We start from the raw sequence: 15,489 nt of genomic DNA on the forward strand, positions 1-15,489 counted from the left end.
CCTTTAACACGGCATTAACGAACATGAGACTTTGTCCAGCTTTGATTTCTATTCTCGTAATTAAGTCTTAGTCCTACTATTGTGTCAACAACGGATTTAGCGTATCAACATAAATAACGCACTAGATTAACTTGTACACATCACGAAGATAGACGCCGGTACAACGCGCTGTTTTTCGAGTTCCCGGTAAGCATAATTATGAAGGGGTTATCTCCGCGAGGATAGTTGTTTCAACTATCGGACACTAATCGAGTATTATATCTCTCTGTCATTTTATACAGAGTTGAAAAAAACGGACATCTAGCGAGATCCTGAAAAATAAAAACAAGGCTCGCAGGTAATGTGAAATCGTACTACAAAACTTGTATACCTCATTAGCTCAGTCGTGCACTTGATAATAGTGGACATACATGTCCTTGACCTTCTGCTCTATATTATCTTCTTCACTAGATCGTATCAACGCTACAGCCTAACGCTCATAACTCACAGGTGAGCGCTCGTTTCAAAACAAATTTAACTTTGTTGGTTTGCTGTAGACAAATATTATTGAGCAGCTTCCTAAATCTTTGGTATAATTTCCCACAGGCGATAGCTTTCGTCATCCTGAAATTAAGGTAACATTGTGTCAAAATATCACCTGATATTGCTTTTTATAAACTGATAAATCCTTAAAACTTCATATTACTATCATAAATTTTTACAGAGTCAACAAAGAAGTTTTTAACCACGTATGTTTCACATACCAACCAGTTAGTTAGGTAAGACTAAAAACAGACTAGGTCAACAGTGATAAATAATTTCATTAGCATCGAAATTAATAAGGTTTCTCTTTTTCTTTTCTTTCTTCCTTTTCTTCTTTAGGCCCCTGACGAAGGGGTGCAAACCCCGAAATGCATTGGGTTGTGAACTAAAACTGTGTTGTGTTTAAATTGTTGAATAGAAATGTATTATCACAGGCATTAATTGCATGTTATTCACAAGTATATATTGCAATGAATTATGCTATATTCGTTTGAAGTGAAAATGAAATAAGTTACAAAAGATGTTTGAATTAAAATACAAGGCAAATGATAAAATTTGAGATATTTATTTTCAGTTGGTGCGCACTAGAGTCCTTATGATCTTGCGATCCTAGGCCATATACAGTATACACAGAGATCCCCTACTACAGAAGGAGTAGTTTCTGTCCTGTAACTCCAGTTCTGTAGTAGGGATATCTCTGTTATAGTCATAAGCGCCCGCCCTCCTCCCCGGTGGAGATAATTCTTCATGTAAGGAATGCTACAGGTCTGGCGTGCTACGCCTTCAAAAAGAACTGAAAGTAAGAGGGACCTGCTATGCATTCTGGGATACTGGGAGAAAGTTCTCTTAAAGGCACAGTATCCTATTTAAGCCACATAATGGCAGCCTATGGGGCTTGTCTGTCAATGCCTTCATCTCTATCATTCCAGAGTCTTTTACTGGTAGAGGCAAGTTCCTCTATGGTAGAAACTGGGCAGGCTGTGTTGTGTGTGGTGTTGTTTGGTGGAATTTGTAGTTGAAGTACTGGACAGTGTAGCCTGTGGATATAGGCTGCATTATTTGTTTTTAAATTCTCTCTTAAGTGTCTTTGCAGTTTCTGCATGATTTGACAACTTGAGAGATTATTTTTGATTGCCGGTGTCCACGCACATGGGCGGGACTATTCACTAGATTATGACTATAACAGAGATACCCCTACTACAGAACTGGAGTTACAGGACAGAAACTACTCCTTCCTGATAGTGCAAGGCAGTTGGTGGAGTACAGAGGACGATGCATGTGGATCTCTGGGTACATCATGCATCCACTTTAAATGTAATCTTTGCTTCTGTTGGAAGCCAGTAAAGCTCTCGAAGAATGGATGTTACTTTCACAATGTTTCTTATGTTGAAAGGGAGGTAACCTGTACATTGAATGAAGGATGCTTTGATGGGGTTTTATGATTTTATATCTGAAAGAGACACGTTAGGAATAGATTTACCTTAGAATATCCCCAGGCGTCAGACTTTTTCATCAGCAGTACCCCTGCGTGTTGCTAGGTGGCGTTGTGCCGCTCTGTGTCCGTCGCTGGCGTCCTAAGCGCCGAGATGACATCACGGAGAGTACTTCGGCACCACCCATGCGCGCTGACATCAGTTCTCTCTTTTTACGCGCCAGTAAGTGCAGATCTGATAAGAGCACAAACCCTTGTCACTTTTTGACTAACTTTTTTGAGACTTGTCTCTACTTCTTTTGAGTCTTTGACTCCTGGTGCCACGTAGGGATGCCTGGATTTAAATTTTGCGGGGCTTGTCGCCATAGGATGTCCGTGGCCGACCCCCACAGCGTCTGTCTCTACTGTCTGGAGCGCGACCATGACTCCTGGTCATGTTCCGACTGTCTGGCCATGGTGCCGAAGACTTTGCGGGAGCGGTCCCAAAAGCTGCTGGAGTTGTCTCCGCGCTGTTCGAGGTCCAGGGGTGGCTCGAGGGACCGACCGCGAAGCCATCATCATTGCTTCTCGGGGTCAAAGTCTTCACCCTCGGAAAGAGACGTCACAAGAAAAAGTCGAAGAAGCATGTTCACTCTCCGACGGTCTCTGGATGCGGTGGAGAGGGCTAGGGGTCCTTCCTCTGTGGCTCCGTTGGAGCCTGGGAGTCCCGCGGCCTACCCACCCTATCCGGGGCCGTCGGCGACTCCGGCCCAGGTGCAAGAGTTTCTTGCCGCCATGGCCCGCCTTTTCAGGCCTAGGGCTCCACCTGGCCCTCCTCGGGCCCCGCGGTCCCTATTGAGGGCCTTAGCTTGCCACCAGCTCTGCCTCGGTGCCGCCGGCTGCTCCTGCGCCGCAAGGTCCTCCGCCGGCGGCTCCAGCCCCCGGCGCCACAGGGTCCTCCACTGGCTGCTCCGGCCCTGCTCCGCCATGTGTTCCGTTCATCCCACCTCCGCCCTTGCCCGAGTTTCCGGCCAATTTTGCTCCGGCTTGGGACCCTAATTTGGACATGGAGCCAGATTGGTGCCAATCGGCGCCGTTCCCGATGTCGTTGGAGCATTTGTTTTCCCCGGTACCTCCCCCCCGCCGCCTGTGCCTCGGGCTGTGGAGGAGGGGGATGACTGGGAGGGGTCGGAGGACCCTCTTGCACGGCAGTGCAAGTCCGAACATGAGTGGGCGGAGGACTCGGAGGATGCAGGTGGCCTTGACCTCTCCTCTGAGCCTAGATTTGTGTTTCCTCCTGCTGTCTTGGAGGAAGGCGCCACATATACTGTGGTGCTCCATAGAGAAGCTGAGGCTCTTGACCTTGATCTGCCTACTGTTACCCTCAAAACAAACCTCCTTAGTGAAGTGCTTCAGCTGGCGGTAAGTTCCATGGAACCTCTGCTTCCGTTCAATAAGTTCTTGACAGATGTTTTAATGGGTACCTGGTCTAGACCAGCCACAGGGGTTCTGGTGGATAAAAACGTGGCCAGGCGTCAACGCCCGGCAACGGGTGACCCTGCCTTTTTAACAAATCATCCGACCCCGGAGAGCCTTGTCATTCAGGCCTCCACTTCCCATAGCACATTTCTACTGCTCCCTCGGATAAGGAATCGAAAAAACTGGAGAAGTTTGGCAGGAAGTTATTTTCCTCTACCAGCCTGGGGATGTGGTGTGTCAACACCGCATGCCTCTTGGGCCGCTACTCTCACGCTGTGTGGGACACGGTGGCGCAAGCTCTGCCCCAGTGCCCGGAGGACATTCGGGCTGTACTTTCCCAAGCTGTTGTGGATGGGAAGGATGCTGCGAAGTTTGCCATTCTGTGTGGGCTGGACACCGCAGACTCTTTGGGGAGAGCCATCTCCACGACGGTGGCCTTGCGATGCCATGCCTGGCTGCGGTTCAAGGGGTTTTCAAGGGATGTCCAGAGTTCTCTCATGGGCATGCCTTTTGATGGTACTAGTCTGTTTGGCGAGAAGGCAGACACTGGAGCGTTTCAAGGATTCTCGGGCTATGGCCAAGTCCTTGAGTTTCTCCACCCCACGCCCGGCCACGTCTACCTTTCGTTCCCATCGTGGCCATGGAAGGGGCGCCCCTACACGTTCGTTCAGCCAGAAGCCTGCGCAGAACCAACCTCAGCGCGGGCGTAGAGCCCGCCGTGGCGGCACAGGGGGCCAGCATGCGGGTCAGTCCACCACAGCTCCCGCAGCATCCGCCTCAAAGCCTCCCTAGTCCGAGCTTGGGGGTGCACCCCACGCTGGTGGGCGCCAGGATTTAACATCACCTCCCCCCCCTGGCGTTCTGTCACTATGGGCAGGTGGGTGCCGCAAATAATCTGAAGGGGTTACTCCCTCCCCTTTGAGTCTGCTCCCCAGCCATGCCACCTCAGTTCCAAAGCATGTTGGGGGATCACTTTGCGCTTCTCCAACAGGAAGTCACTTCCCTCTTGGCCAAAGGGGCCATCGAGCGTGCTCCTGGGCCAGAAGTAGGACGTGGTTGTTATTCCCACTACTTTCTGATCCCCAAGAAGGAGAAAGGGGGCCTGCGCCCCATCTTGGACCTCATGAACGTCAATCGCTTCCTCCGGAAAGAGAAGTTCAAGATGTTGACTCTGGCTCAGGTCTTGGCTGCCCTAGACCCGGGAGACTGGACGGTAGCGCTGGACTTGCAGGACGCATATTTTCACATCCCCGTCCTGCCGGCCCACCAGTGTTTCCTGCAATTCACGGTAGGCCAGGAGCATTTTCAGTTTGCCGTGCTCCCTTTCGGCCTTACCAGCGCACCTCTGGTGTTAACGAAACTGATGGCGGTGGTCGCAGCTCATCTGCGCAGGTCAGGGGTGTCAGTCTTCCCCTATCTCGACGACAGGTTATTGAAGGCGGGCTCGCCGCCCCAGGCAGTCGTCACCCACTTTCAGACTACAGCCGGCCGTTTTTTGTTACAGGGCCGTAGCTGCAAAATCGGCCCTGTAACAAAATCGGCCGAAAACTGGCCCTGGCAAAGTGCTCGGCGGCAAGCACAACCCCCCCCCCCCCCCCCCCCCATCCCCCCCCCCAAGCAATTTGCCAGTGCCGGTTTTGGTTCCCAGTCCGGCCCTGCCTCCTGCATTTGCTGGGGTTCTCCATCAATGTGCCAAAGTCGCACCTGAATCCCTCTCAGAAGCTCCCAGCGGTTCTTGATTCAACACAGTTTCAGGCTTATCCACCCGAGCAGCGAGTCCAGGATATTCAGGCTATGATTCTGATCTTTCAGCCTCTTTCCCAGTTTTCAGTCAGGATGACCCTCCGGCTCCTTGGCCTGATGGCCTTCTACATCCGGCTGGTGAAACATGCCAGATGGCATATGCGGGCTCTGCAGTGGGACCTGAAGTTCCAGTGGGCAGAGCATCAGGACAACCTGTCCGATCATGTCCAGATCTCGGAGGGCACTGCAGGGCAATTGCAGTGGTGGCTCACAAATCGCAATTGGGTCAATGACAGATCCCTCGCCCTTCCCCAATCGGAGCACACAGTGGTGACGGATGCGTCCCTCCTGGGATGGGGCGGCCACTTGGGAGAGACGGAGATCAGAGGCCTCTGGTCTCCGGCGAAGTCCCGGCTCCATATCAACCTGTTGGAGCTCTGGCCGATACGTCTAGCACTGAAGGCATTCTTTCCCTCTAGCCGGGTAAGTGTAGTGCAGGTGTTCACGGACAACACCACCGCCATGTGGTATTGCAACAAACAGGGCGGGTGGGGTCGTGGACCCTATGTCAGGAGGCTCTGCGCCTCTGGACATGGCTGGAACATCACAGCATTACCTTGGTGGTTCAACACCTGGGAGGGTCTCTGAACGCCAGGGCGGACCAACTCAGCCGTCTGTGCTTGATGGATCAAGAATGGTGTCTGAACTCGGACGTGGGGCAAGGTTTCTTTCTGCAGTGGGGAGAGCCTCGGTTAGATCTATTCGCCACCGAAGACAACGTGCAATGTCATCAGTTCTGCACGTTGCAATTTCCAAGGCGGCAAATAGAGTTGCGGTCTGTTGTACGCCTCTCCGCCTATTCCACTTCAGCCCAGAGTCCTGGAGAAGATTTGGCGGCGGCCGGGCCCAAGTCATCCTTGTGGCTACGGATTAGGCACGAAGATACTGGTATCCCGAGCTACTCAGCATGGCGATCGATCCCCCGATTCGACTGCCTCTTTGGGAGGATCTTCTGTCGCAGCAGCAGGGGACGGTCCTCCACCGGAACCTGTCCAGCCTCCACCTTCATGCGAGGAGATTGAGCGGCGACATTTGACAGCTTTCGCTCTTCCTCCCGAAGTCTGTGATGTTATCTTGGCAGCCAGGGGTCCCTCCACTAAGACAGTATACGCCTGCAGGTGGAACACATTTGTGGCATGGTGCACAGCAAAGGCTGTGGATCCACTTTCTGCTCCTCTTTCTGAGGTCCTTTTGTTCCTACTATATTTGGCCCAGCAGGGCTCTGCTCTGGGCACTATCAAAGGTTATCTTTCGGCCCTCTCCGCCTTTCTGAGGCTTCCAGATCAGCCTTTGCTCTTTAAGTCCCCGGTTGTTAGCCATTTTCTGGAAAGCATTACACACACGTTTCCTCTTGTGCCTTTCATAATGCCTCAATGGGACTTAAATCTGGTCTTAACCTATCTATCGAATGTGCGCTCTCTTTGAGCCCCTCCATAACTGTCCTTGACTGCTTTCCTGGTTGCTATCACCTCTGCCAGAAGAGTGAGTGAGCTCCAGGCACTTTCTTCTAAACCTCCTTTCCTTTCTGTTCATCCGGACAAGGTGGTTTTAAGGACCTGTCCTTCTTTCCTGCCAAAGGTTGTCACGCCCTTCAACATCGGGCCGACCATCCCTTTGCCCACCATATTTCCGCCTCCTTCAAAAAAGGAGGAGAGGCTCCACCGTCTGGACCCAAAACGTGCACTTTCGTTCTATCTGAAGCACACACAACAGTTCCTGGTGGATGACCAGCTCTTGGCCGTTCTGTTCTCCGTGACTTTCTGGTGTAATCTTGTTCGCAGACCCATTATCGGGGTTGGTATTGCTGGGGTATCTATTCTAAGGGAAGGAGTCTATCACTAACATGTCTCTTTCAGATGCACAGGTTACTACTTGTGTAACGATATATCTGTAAGAGACATGAGTTAGTGCTAGATTCCTTACCGCCCCACCCATCCTCCCCGTTCTGCGAACTGATCTCTAGGGTTAAGGTCATCCCTCTGCGTTCCAGGCGCGGAAAGTCGGGTACAAAACTGACGTCAGCGCTCATGGGTGGTGCCTAAGTAGTCTCCGTGACGTCATCTCGGCGCTTACAACGCCAGCGACGGACGCGGAGCCGCACAACGCCACCTAGCGTCGCGCATGGGTACTGCTGATGAAAAAACGTCCGGATCAAGTCTGACGCCTGGGGATATTCTAAGATAAGGAATCTATCACTAACTAATGTCTCTTACAGATATATCGTTACACAAATAGTAACTTGTGCTTATGTGAAGAAAGAAAGATTGTGTACTAAGCCCTGCGAAGTGTTTGAGTTAACGAGAGGTGGATCGAATCCTCTTTCTTTCCGTTCTTTGAGTTGTGTAGATTTTGTTTTTTTTATGTTTGAGAGGGTTAGTGCTCTCCAGCCTGCAGCTGATGTCGTACCTTTGTCTCACATCGTAGGTGCCTCTGAACCAAAAAACATGATTTACATGAGCCGTTTGGGGATTTGGGGTGAGGGCACTCCATTTAGGACATTCGATGAGTTCCTTCACGCCATCGAGAAGAGGTGAGTCTTTGCTTTTATATATTTGCCTGTGGGTTTTCTGCTGTCTCATTGGCTCCGTCATTTTGTCCACAATCATTAGTCAACCATTAGTCCGGCTCGGTGTAATGCTTCCTAGAGCCCAGCACTCAGGGAGGTGGGCTCATATGGGGCTTGAATGCCAGCACTGGCGAGGTGGGTCTGAGCTTTTGTTGCCTGGGGTGTTCCAGCAGTTTAATGGTATTTTGCTTGATGTTCCACAGGGGTGTTGGTGCGATGGAGATTGTTGCAATGGACATGAAAGTCAACGGAATGTACATCGCTCGGCAGCTCAGCTTCTCTGGAGTCACCTTCCAGATAGAAGAGATCCCACTCGAGGAGGAGTACAAACAGGCGTACAACAAGGCAGCTCTGCTGGTGAGCATGTGCCTTTCACTTTCCCAACCTCCTCCCATGTCTCGGTGCCTCCTCACTCTCTCCTGCTGCCTGCATCCTGTGTGCTTTGCATGAGCACTAGATGGGAACCTTGCCCTTCCTATGTCTCAGCGCCTCTTCACTCTTTTCTGCTGCCTGCGACCTATGTGCATCGTATGAGCCCTAGATGGGAACCGTGCCCTTCTCATGTCTCAGCGCCTCTTCACTCTCTCTTGCTGCCTGCAACCTGTGTGCTTTGCATGAGCACTAGATGAAAACCTTGCCCTTCCTATGTCTCAGCGCCTCTTCACTCTTTCCAGCTGCCTGCCACCTGTGTGCAGCGCATGAGCCCTAGATGGGAACCGTGCCCTTCTCATGTCTCAGCACCTCTTTACTGTTTCCAGCTGCCTGCGACCTGTGTGCAGTGCATGAGCCCTAGATGAGAACCGTGCCCTTCTCATGTCTCAGCGCCTCTGCACTCTTTCCAGCTGCCTGCGACTTGTGTGCTCCACATCAGCACTAGATGGGAACTGTGTCCTTACCATGTCTCCGTGCCTCTTCACTCTCTCCTGATGCCTGCGCCCTGTATGCATTGCATAATCATTAGATAGGAACCGTGCTCTTACCATGACTTTGTAGTGCTTCGCTGTTTTGTGCATTCTAAACAGTGTTGTGTGTTGTGATGAGTATTACTGATGCCATGTCTTGTGTATTATAGTAGACACTACTGTTGTACACTAGTTGTCGCGGGCACAAGTGCCAGACACCGAGAGTTGTGGCAAACATGGTAATTGCGGAGGTGTTTTGGGGGTTGCCAGCATGTACTGTGTATTGCAGTGTACATTGCTGATATGCTCATTGTAGTGTTGTGTTAGGCATTACTGGCGCGGTCATCGGAGCGGTGATGTGGGCTTCAGCAGGAAGAGCTGTGTGTTGTGATGGGTGTTCCTGGTGTACTACTGTTTGCTGCACACGCAGAGTTGTGACAAACATTGTAGACCTGGTCATTGGAGAGGTGGTGTGGGCTTCAGCAGGAAGAGCTGTGTGTTGTGATGGGTGTTCCTGGTGTACTACTGTTTGCTGCACACGGAGAGTTGTGACAAACATTGTAGACCTGGTCATTGGAGAGGTGGTGTGGGCTTCAGCAGGAAGAGCTGTGTGTTGTGATGGGTGTTCCTGGTGTACTACTGTTTGCTGCACACGCAGAGTTGTGACAAACATTGTAGACCTGGTCATTGGAGAGGTGGTGTGGGCTTCAGCAGGAAGAGCTGTGTGTTGTGATGGGTGTTCCTGGTGTACTACTGTTTGCTGCACACGGAGAGTTGTGACAAACATTGTAGACCTGGTCATTGGAGAGGTGGTGTGGGCTTCAGCATGAACAGCTGTGTGTTGTGATGGGTATTACTTGTGTACTAATGTTTGCCACACACTGAGAGTTGTGGCATTCATTGAGGACATGGTCATGTATTATTGCCACATGCTGTGTGCTTTAGTGGAGTTAACAGACATGCTCATTATGTTGTTGCAGTGGGCAGAAGCGCTCACAGTCTTCCAGCAGGCAGCTGACCTCATTGGCCTGGAGTCCCGCAAGTCCTTGTGGGGTCAGTTCTGGTCAGCCCATCAGCGCTTCTTCAAGTACCTCTGCATCGCTGCCAAAGTAAGACGTCTGGTGGCCCTGGCCAAACAACATCTGGCCAAGGACAAGGTGAGAATGTCATAATTTTTAGGTCTGGCTTGACAGTGCATGTTTTTGAAGACTTGGGGGCTGATTCCAATACGGTTCAGACATCGTTCTGACCGAATCGGCTTGGGAATTGTTTCTGACAGTCTCAGATTGGGAGAGTCCGACCGACCGATAACGATGCATCCGGATGCTTCCAGATACTATTCGCTCAAACTTCCATTGACTTCAATGAGAGCCTATGTTCCGGCCGAATGCATAGGCTCCCATTGAAGAAAGGGGTGGCTGGGGAAAATCGGGCACCCTGTGGTGGGCACCGCCTGGTGCATGCCACACTGTGCATGGCTGGTAAGGGGGGACCCCTGGGCACAGATGGCACAATTTGTAAATGCTGTTCGAATCCAATATCTTAATCGGCTGTTCGGAAACACGGCCCATAGAGATGTACGAGTCTGCTCCGTACAGCTCGGTCATTCCGAATGCCATCGGGTTCGGATTAGGTTATTCTTAATGCCTAACTCACCTCGTAATTGATCGGTCAGAGACCTTTCCGATTCAGATGGGAAGACATGTTCCTGATCTGATTCGGGCGGAGCAAATGCCATTAGGAGGCCTTCCAAACCACATCCGAATTGGTCCCTAAGTGTTACTAATTTTTTTAAATACTAGAGAGCAGGCTTTAGCTCCACCTTTTTACTGTGGGGTCAACTTTAGGTCCAACCTTTGCTGTACTTCTTAGACAGAGACAACATTGCTCATCACTGCATTGCTTTGGCTTTTAACTTAGTTTCCCGCATTTCTTGGTCACAAATTGTGAATGAAAGAGGAAAGACTTAACGACTTTTATAGCTTAGCCTGGCCATCTTGCCCTGCACCCTCCCCCCGCCCTGTATGTCCTCCTCTCCTCTGAGCTGGTTTCAGGTCTCATTTTTTTGCAAGTAAATAGTTTGATCGTGTATTCTCTCAGTACAGAATGCCTAACTCTGAGTTTGCTGGGTGGAAAATCTGCTTATTGTTTGAGGTTGATGGTAAATATCCGCTGGCCCTTGTGCTTGTCTTCCAAGTCTTTAATACTGAGGGCAGATGGACAGAAAGATCTTTAACAACATTATGTATCATTTCTATGATCACACAATGATATCTATTAGAGTTCAGCGGCCTGGTGGGTGCTCAGAGGCCGATCCTCACTATGTGCTTTGTCTTTCTCTTTGCTCGCAGTGCATCGTCATTGGTCTTCAGTCTACAGGAGAGGCACGCACCCGCGAGGTCCTGGATGAGAACGACGGGCAGCTCAGCTGCTTTGTGTCTGCTGCCGAGTACGTAGGTTCTCACTTGCTCTGTGTAAAGGTGGTGGGGTTCTGGGCAGGCAGAGGCGAAGTCTGCAGATGGTGCTCTGGCGAACATGATGTTCATCCACACTGCAATGAACAAATTGGTACCCCAGGAATGTCCTATTTGCAGCTTTGGGGACACTGAACAGTGGGGATTTCCTAACTTTGGGGATGGCTGATAGTCTCTAAGCCACAGAACTAAAATGTGCAACTTTCTTTTAGGGGCGTCTTTCTGTCATTAATTCAAAAGCACTTTCCACTGACTAAGAAAAAGCGAGAGAAAGGAGCTGCAACAAAGCGGAAACGTAAGTGATCTCTTGCTGTCCCAGGTTCTGACGTGCCACTGGGTTTAGTTTGTCATTTCGCATCAGTCAGCCGCCTCCTTTGTCCTTGCACGCTGCTGCTCATGTCACTATCCTTCCTATTAATCCTTTTAAGGATTCCTTCTGTCCCCTGTGTCTACCCTGATGAGGTTTCTATGGATGTCCCGCTTAAATAAAATGCGTGTCCCTCACCTTGGCTGGATTGTTGTGTTTATGGAATCTCTCCTTCAAAGGTGTGTTGGATTTGTGTCTCCTCATGCCAGACTTCCACGTATGTCTATTTTCTGTTCATTTAGGGTGTCCTTGTAGGGTCCGGTATCACAAAAATGTGGAGCACAACTGAGTCAGCCACGATGCCCCTAAGGACTGTTTGGTTTACGAGTCTCTTTTTTGCAGGGCGTCAGAAGGCGCGATGTGCAAAGGTTCTGAAAGGTGGTTTCGATCTGAGCTCTGGGGTGATAAAAATCAGCGATGACAGCAGCAGTGACTCCGAGCTGGGGATTGACAGTGATTTCAACTCCTCACCAGAATCGCTCTTTGACAATGACGATGTCATCTTCGTGGATCACACCGTGAATGGGTGCAGCCTGGAGGAGCCAGGTAACAAACGCTGCTGGTGAGGTAGGGGTGTGTAAAGAAGAGGAGGAGACAAATGTGACATGAATCACACTGATAACAGCCGACTTGGAGGAGCCAGCTATTGCCTGCAGCTCCGTGACTGTCTAAGTTGGGGGTTTACAGCATTAGTTCTGCTAGAAATGGAATTTGGGCGCCCCATTTATACACGTACAGGGATTGTGGAACACCTATTCTAGTAGGAGTAGAGGTAAACTGTGCCTACGGGAAGAGCACCTCCCTGACCATGGCTGATATGGGTCATTCTTTGTCTGAGGAATGGCTGGGGGTGGAGGGGTTAGAGGATTGCACAGCAGCTTTTTGGACTCCTAATGTGACTTATTTCCTCTACCCTGCAGCCAGACTGCCAACGCAGAATTTTCAAAAGGACTTCTACTCGTTGCCTGGCACGTTGGAGCATGTGGAGCGGATGAAGCAGGATCTCATCATGAAGGTGAAGGAGCTGGGCAAGGACCTGCCTCTCAACACCCTGGACGAGCTCATCGATCAGTTCGGGGGTCCCGATTACGTGGCAGAGGTGAGCTCTTCCTGGAACAGGGCATCTCGCTCCTAAGTGGGTCTGTAATTTAGATGTAAAGCAAAGTTCCCATCTCAATGGGGCACTGCGTCCTTGTAGAGCAGACAACCTTTACCAAGGGCCACGGTGTCCTTGTAGAGCAGACTGCCTTTATCGAGGGCTGCAGTGTCCTTGTAGAGCAGACTGCCTTTACCGAGGGCTGCAGTGTCTTTGTAGAGCAGACTGCCTTTACCAAGGGCTGCAGTGTTCTTGTAGAGCAGACTGCCTTTACCCAGGGCAGCAGTGTCCTTGTAGAGCAGACTGCCTTTATCGAGGGCAGCGGTGTCCTTAAAGAGCAGACTGCCTTTACCCAGGGCAGCAGTGTCCTTGTAGAGCAGACTGCCTTTATCGAGGGCAGCGGTGTCCTTAAAGAGCAGACTGCCTTTATCGAGGGCAGCAGTGTCCTTGTAGAGCAGACTGCCTTTATCAAGGTCAGTGGTGTCCTTGTAGAGCAGACTGCCTTTACCAAGGGCTGCAGTGTTCTTGTAGAGCAGACTGCCTTTACCCAGGGCAGCAGTGTCCTTGTAGAGCAGACTGCCTTTATCGAGGGCAGCGGTGTCCTTAAAGAGCAGACTGCCTTTACCCAGGGCAGCAGTGTCCTTGTAGAGCAGACTGCCTTTATCGAGGGCAGCGGTGTCCTTAAAGAGCAGACTGCCTTTATCGAGGGCAGCAGTGTCCTTGTAGAGCAAACTGCCTTTATCAAGGTCAGTGGTGTCCTTGTAGAGCAGACTGCCTTTATCGAGGGCTGCGGTGTCTTTGTAGAGCAGACAGCCTTTATCGGGGGCAGTGGTGTCCTTGTAGAGCAGACTGCCTTTACCCAGGGCTGCAGTGTTCTTGTAGAGCAGACTGCCTTTACCCAGGGCAGTGGTGTCCTTGTCGAGCAGACGGCATTTACCCAGGGCAGCAGTGTCCTTGTAGAGCAGACTGCCTTTATCGAGGGCAGCAGTGTCCTTGTAGAAAAGACTGCCTTTATCGAGGGCTTCAGTGTCTTTGTAGAGCAGACTGCCTTTATTGAAGGCAGCGGTGTCCTTGTAGAGCAGACTGCCTTTACCAAGGGCTGCAGTGTCTTTGTAGAGCAGACTGCCTTTATCGAGGGCTGCGGTGTCTTTGTAGAGCAGACAGCCTTTATCGAGGGCTGCGGTGTCTTTTTAGAGCAGACTGCCTTTACCCAGGGCAGCTGTGTCCTTGTAGAGCAGACGGCCTTTACCCAGTGCCGCGGTGTCCTCGTAGCTCAGACTGCCTTTACCAAGTGCTGTGGTGTCCTTGTAGGTATAGAGCAAGGCCTCGTGAGGTCATTAATCAGTGATCTGCCCCTCTTGGCCTTCCTGTCGGATCAGTCCAGGCCTTTGGTGAATCTCCAGGAAAGTATACCTCACCTATTCAATGGGGCTGTTGCTGTAACTGTGGAGAATCAAAAATCAAAAAGATTTGTGTGGCACAATTAATTCATTTAATGATACTCAATAAGGTAAATGAAACTTTAACAAAAATATATTCAATTTTTGGTGCATGTGGGTATCTCCCTCTGACCTGAGGGCGTAAGAACAAATATTGTGAAAAGTTCTGCGAGGACCGTAAACAGCGTCCCCGAAGGGTTAGCAGCCCTTAATATATAGTTCTCAATCAAATTCAGTCTGTTCATTGAAAAAATATATTTGGAGACTTTATAATAGAGAATTTACCATAATGTTGCATCATGTAAAACTTCTTCAAGGGAATCATTAGTTTACCTGTGACACATAGTTTACCACCACTGTGACACGTTTGTGACCTCGAGTTTGTTTCACTTTCTCGGTTTACCTTGCTGGGCTTGTTTCACTCTTCTTGTAATCACCGTGACACGCACCCCATGAGTTTGTTTACCTGTGACAGCGCGCCCCTATGAGTTTGTGTACCTGTGACTCATGGTGTGTAAACAGTAACACGCTCTTGCCATGTGACACCATTTTTTACGGGCATTCTAAGCACAGCACTTTTTCACGCTTTTTCTGTATTAGCCAATAACATTAAGAAAAACATAATGGAGGATTTTCTACCCCTTGAATCATTGATTTTTTTTGTTAATTTCCCAGAATGATTGACCTGAAATGCATCGTGATTATTTGAAGATTTTGAAACAGAACGAATGGAGAAAGGTTTACTAGGAAAATTGTTATTTATGAAGTTAATTTCATGATTTATACCAGTCCACATATGAGATACAACATTGTAATAAATAAAAAGAGAACTTTTTTCTCCAGTTTAGACTCTGCAAAATAATGTTTTTTGTTGAACGGATTGAATTTGATTGAGAACTTTATATTAAGGGCTTCTAACCCTTCGGAGTGCAAAGTGGGGACGCTGTTTACTGTTCACGCAGCACTTTTCACAATATCTGTTGCTGTGGAGGTTAGAAGCTTCTACCAAATGCACTTGTTCCTAGGCAGATGTGTATTATATTTTACAAACCACCAAAGAGGCTTGATTAGAAAACAAATCCAGGCTCCCCTTTGAATTAGAATTGTGATTGCAACAGTGGTTTAACTTTCTCTGTAGCTGCTTTTTAGTCCAACTTGGGAAATTCTGCTCATAATAGAAAGTGGGCATTTCCAAAGGGGACAGGCTACTGTGGCTTCCACAGTGACGGTGTGCTCCTAATCTGGTCACGACGGGGACTTGCTGGACTTGTCCTGCTTTGGAATATTATGCACAAAGGGACTGTTGGCTTCAAGGCATCACTAAGGGGTGACCTATATAATGTGAAAGTAGGCTTTTCAAAGTGTCATTATGGGTTTCCATTGACGTGCTTGGTGCAGTGGGGTTACGGCCATTCAGACTGCCTCGGCAT

At 49.7% G+C, this 15,489-nt stretch overlaps 1 protein-coding gene and 1 long non-coding RNA gene across 8 annotated transcripts in view; both read left to right on the forward strand.

Annotated features, from left to right (window-relative positions):
• The window catches only part of SBNO2 (strawberry notch homolog 2), a 390,195-nt gene that overhangs the window by 294,415 nt on the left and 80,291 nt on the right, over positions 1-15,489 (forward strand). For all 7 annotated transcript variants that reach the window (XM_086946697.1, XM_086946699.1, XM_086946698.1 and 4 more), the window contains 7 exons: positions 7,640-7,745; positions 7,985-8,138; positions 9,664-9,840; positions 11,035-11,132; positions 11,370-11,452; positions 11,867-12,070; positions 12,445-12,623. In XM_086946697.1, coding sequence (XP_086802823.1) covers positions 7,640-7,745; positions 7,985-8,138; positions 9,664-9,840; positions 11,035-11,132; positions 11,370-11,452; positions 11,867-12,070; positions 12,445-12,623 — 1,001 coding nt within the window. The remainder of the gene's footprint in view (positions 1-7,639; positions 7,746-7,984; positions 8,139-9,663; positions 9,841-11,034; positions 11,133-11,369; positions 11,453-11,866; positions 12,071-12,444; positions 12,624-15,489) is intronic.
• On the forward strand, positions 465-725 carry LOC147673029 (uncharacterized). The gene is made up of 3 exons (XR_015302567.1): positions 465-489; positions 586-614; positions 704-725. It is a non-coding gene; the product is annotated as an uncharacterized LOC147673029 (long non-coding RNA).

The sequence above is a fragment of the Lissotriton vulgaris genome, chromosome 12 (assembly GCF_964263255.1).
Source record: "Lissotriton vulgaris chromosome 12, aLisVul1.2, whole genome shotgun sequence".
Lineage (NCBI taxonomy): Eukaryota > Metazoa > Chordata > Amphibia > Caudata > Salamandridae > Lissotriton > Lissotriton vulgaris.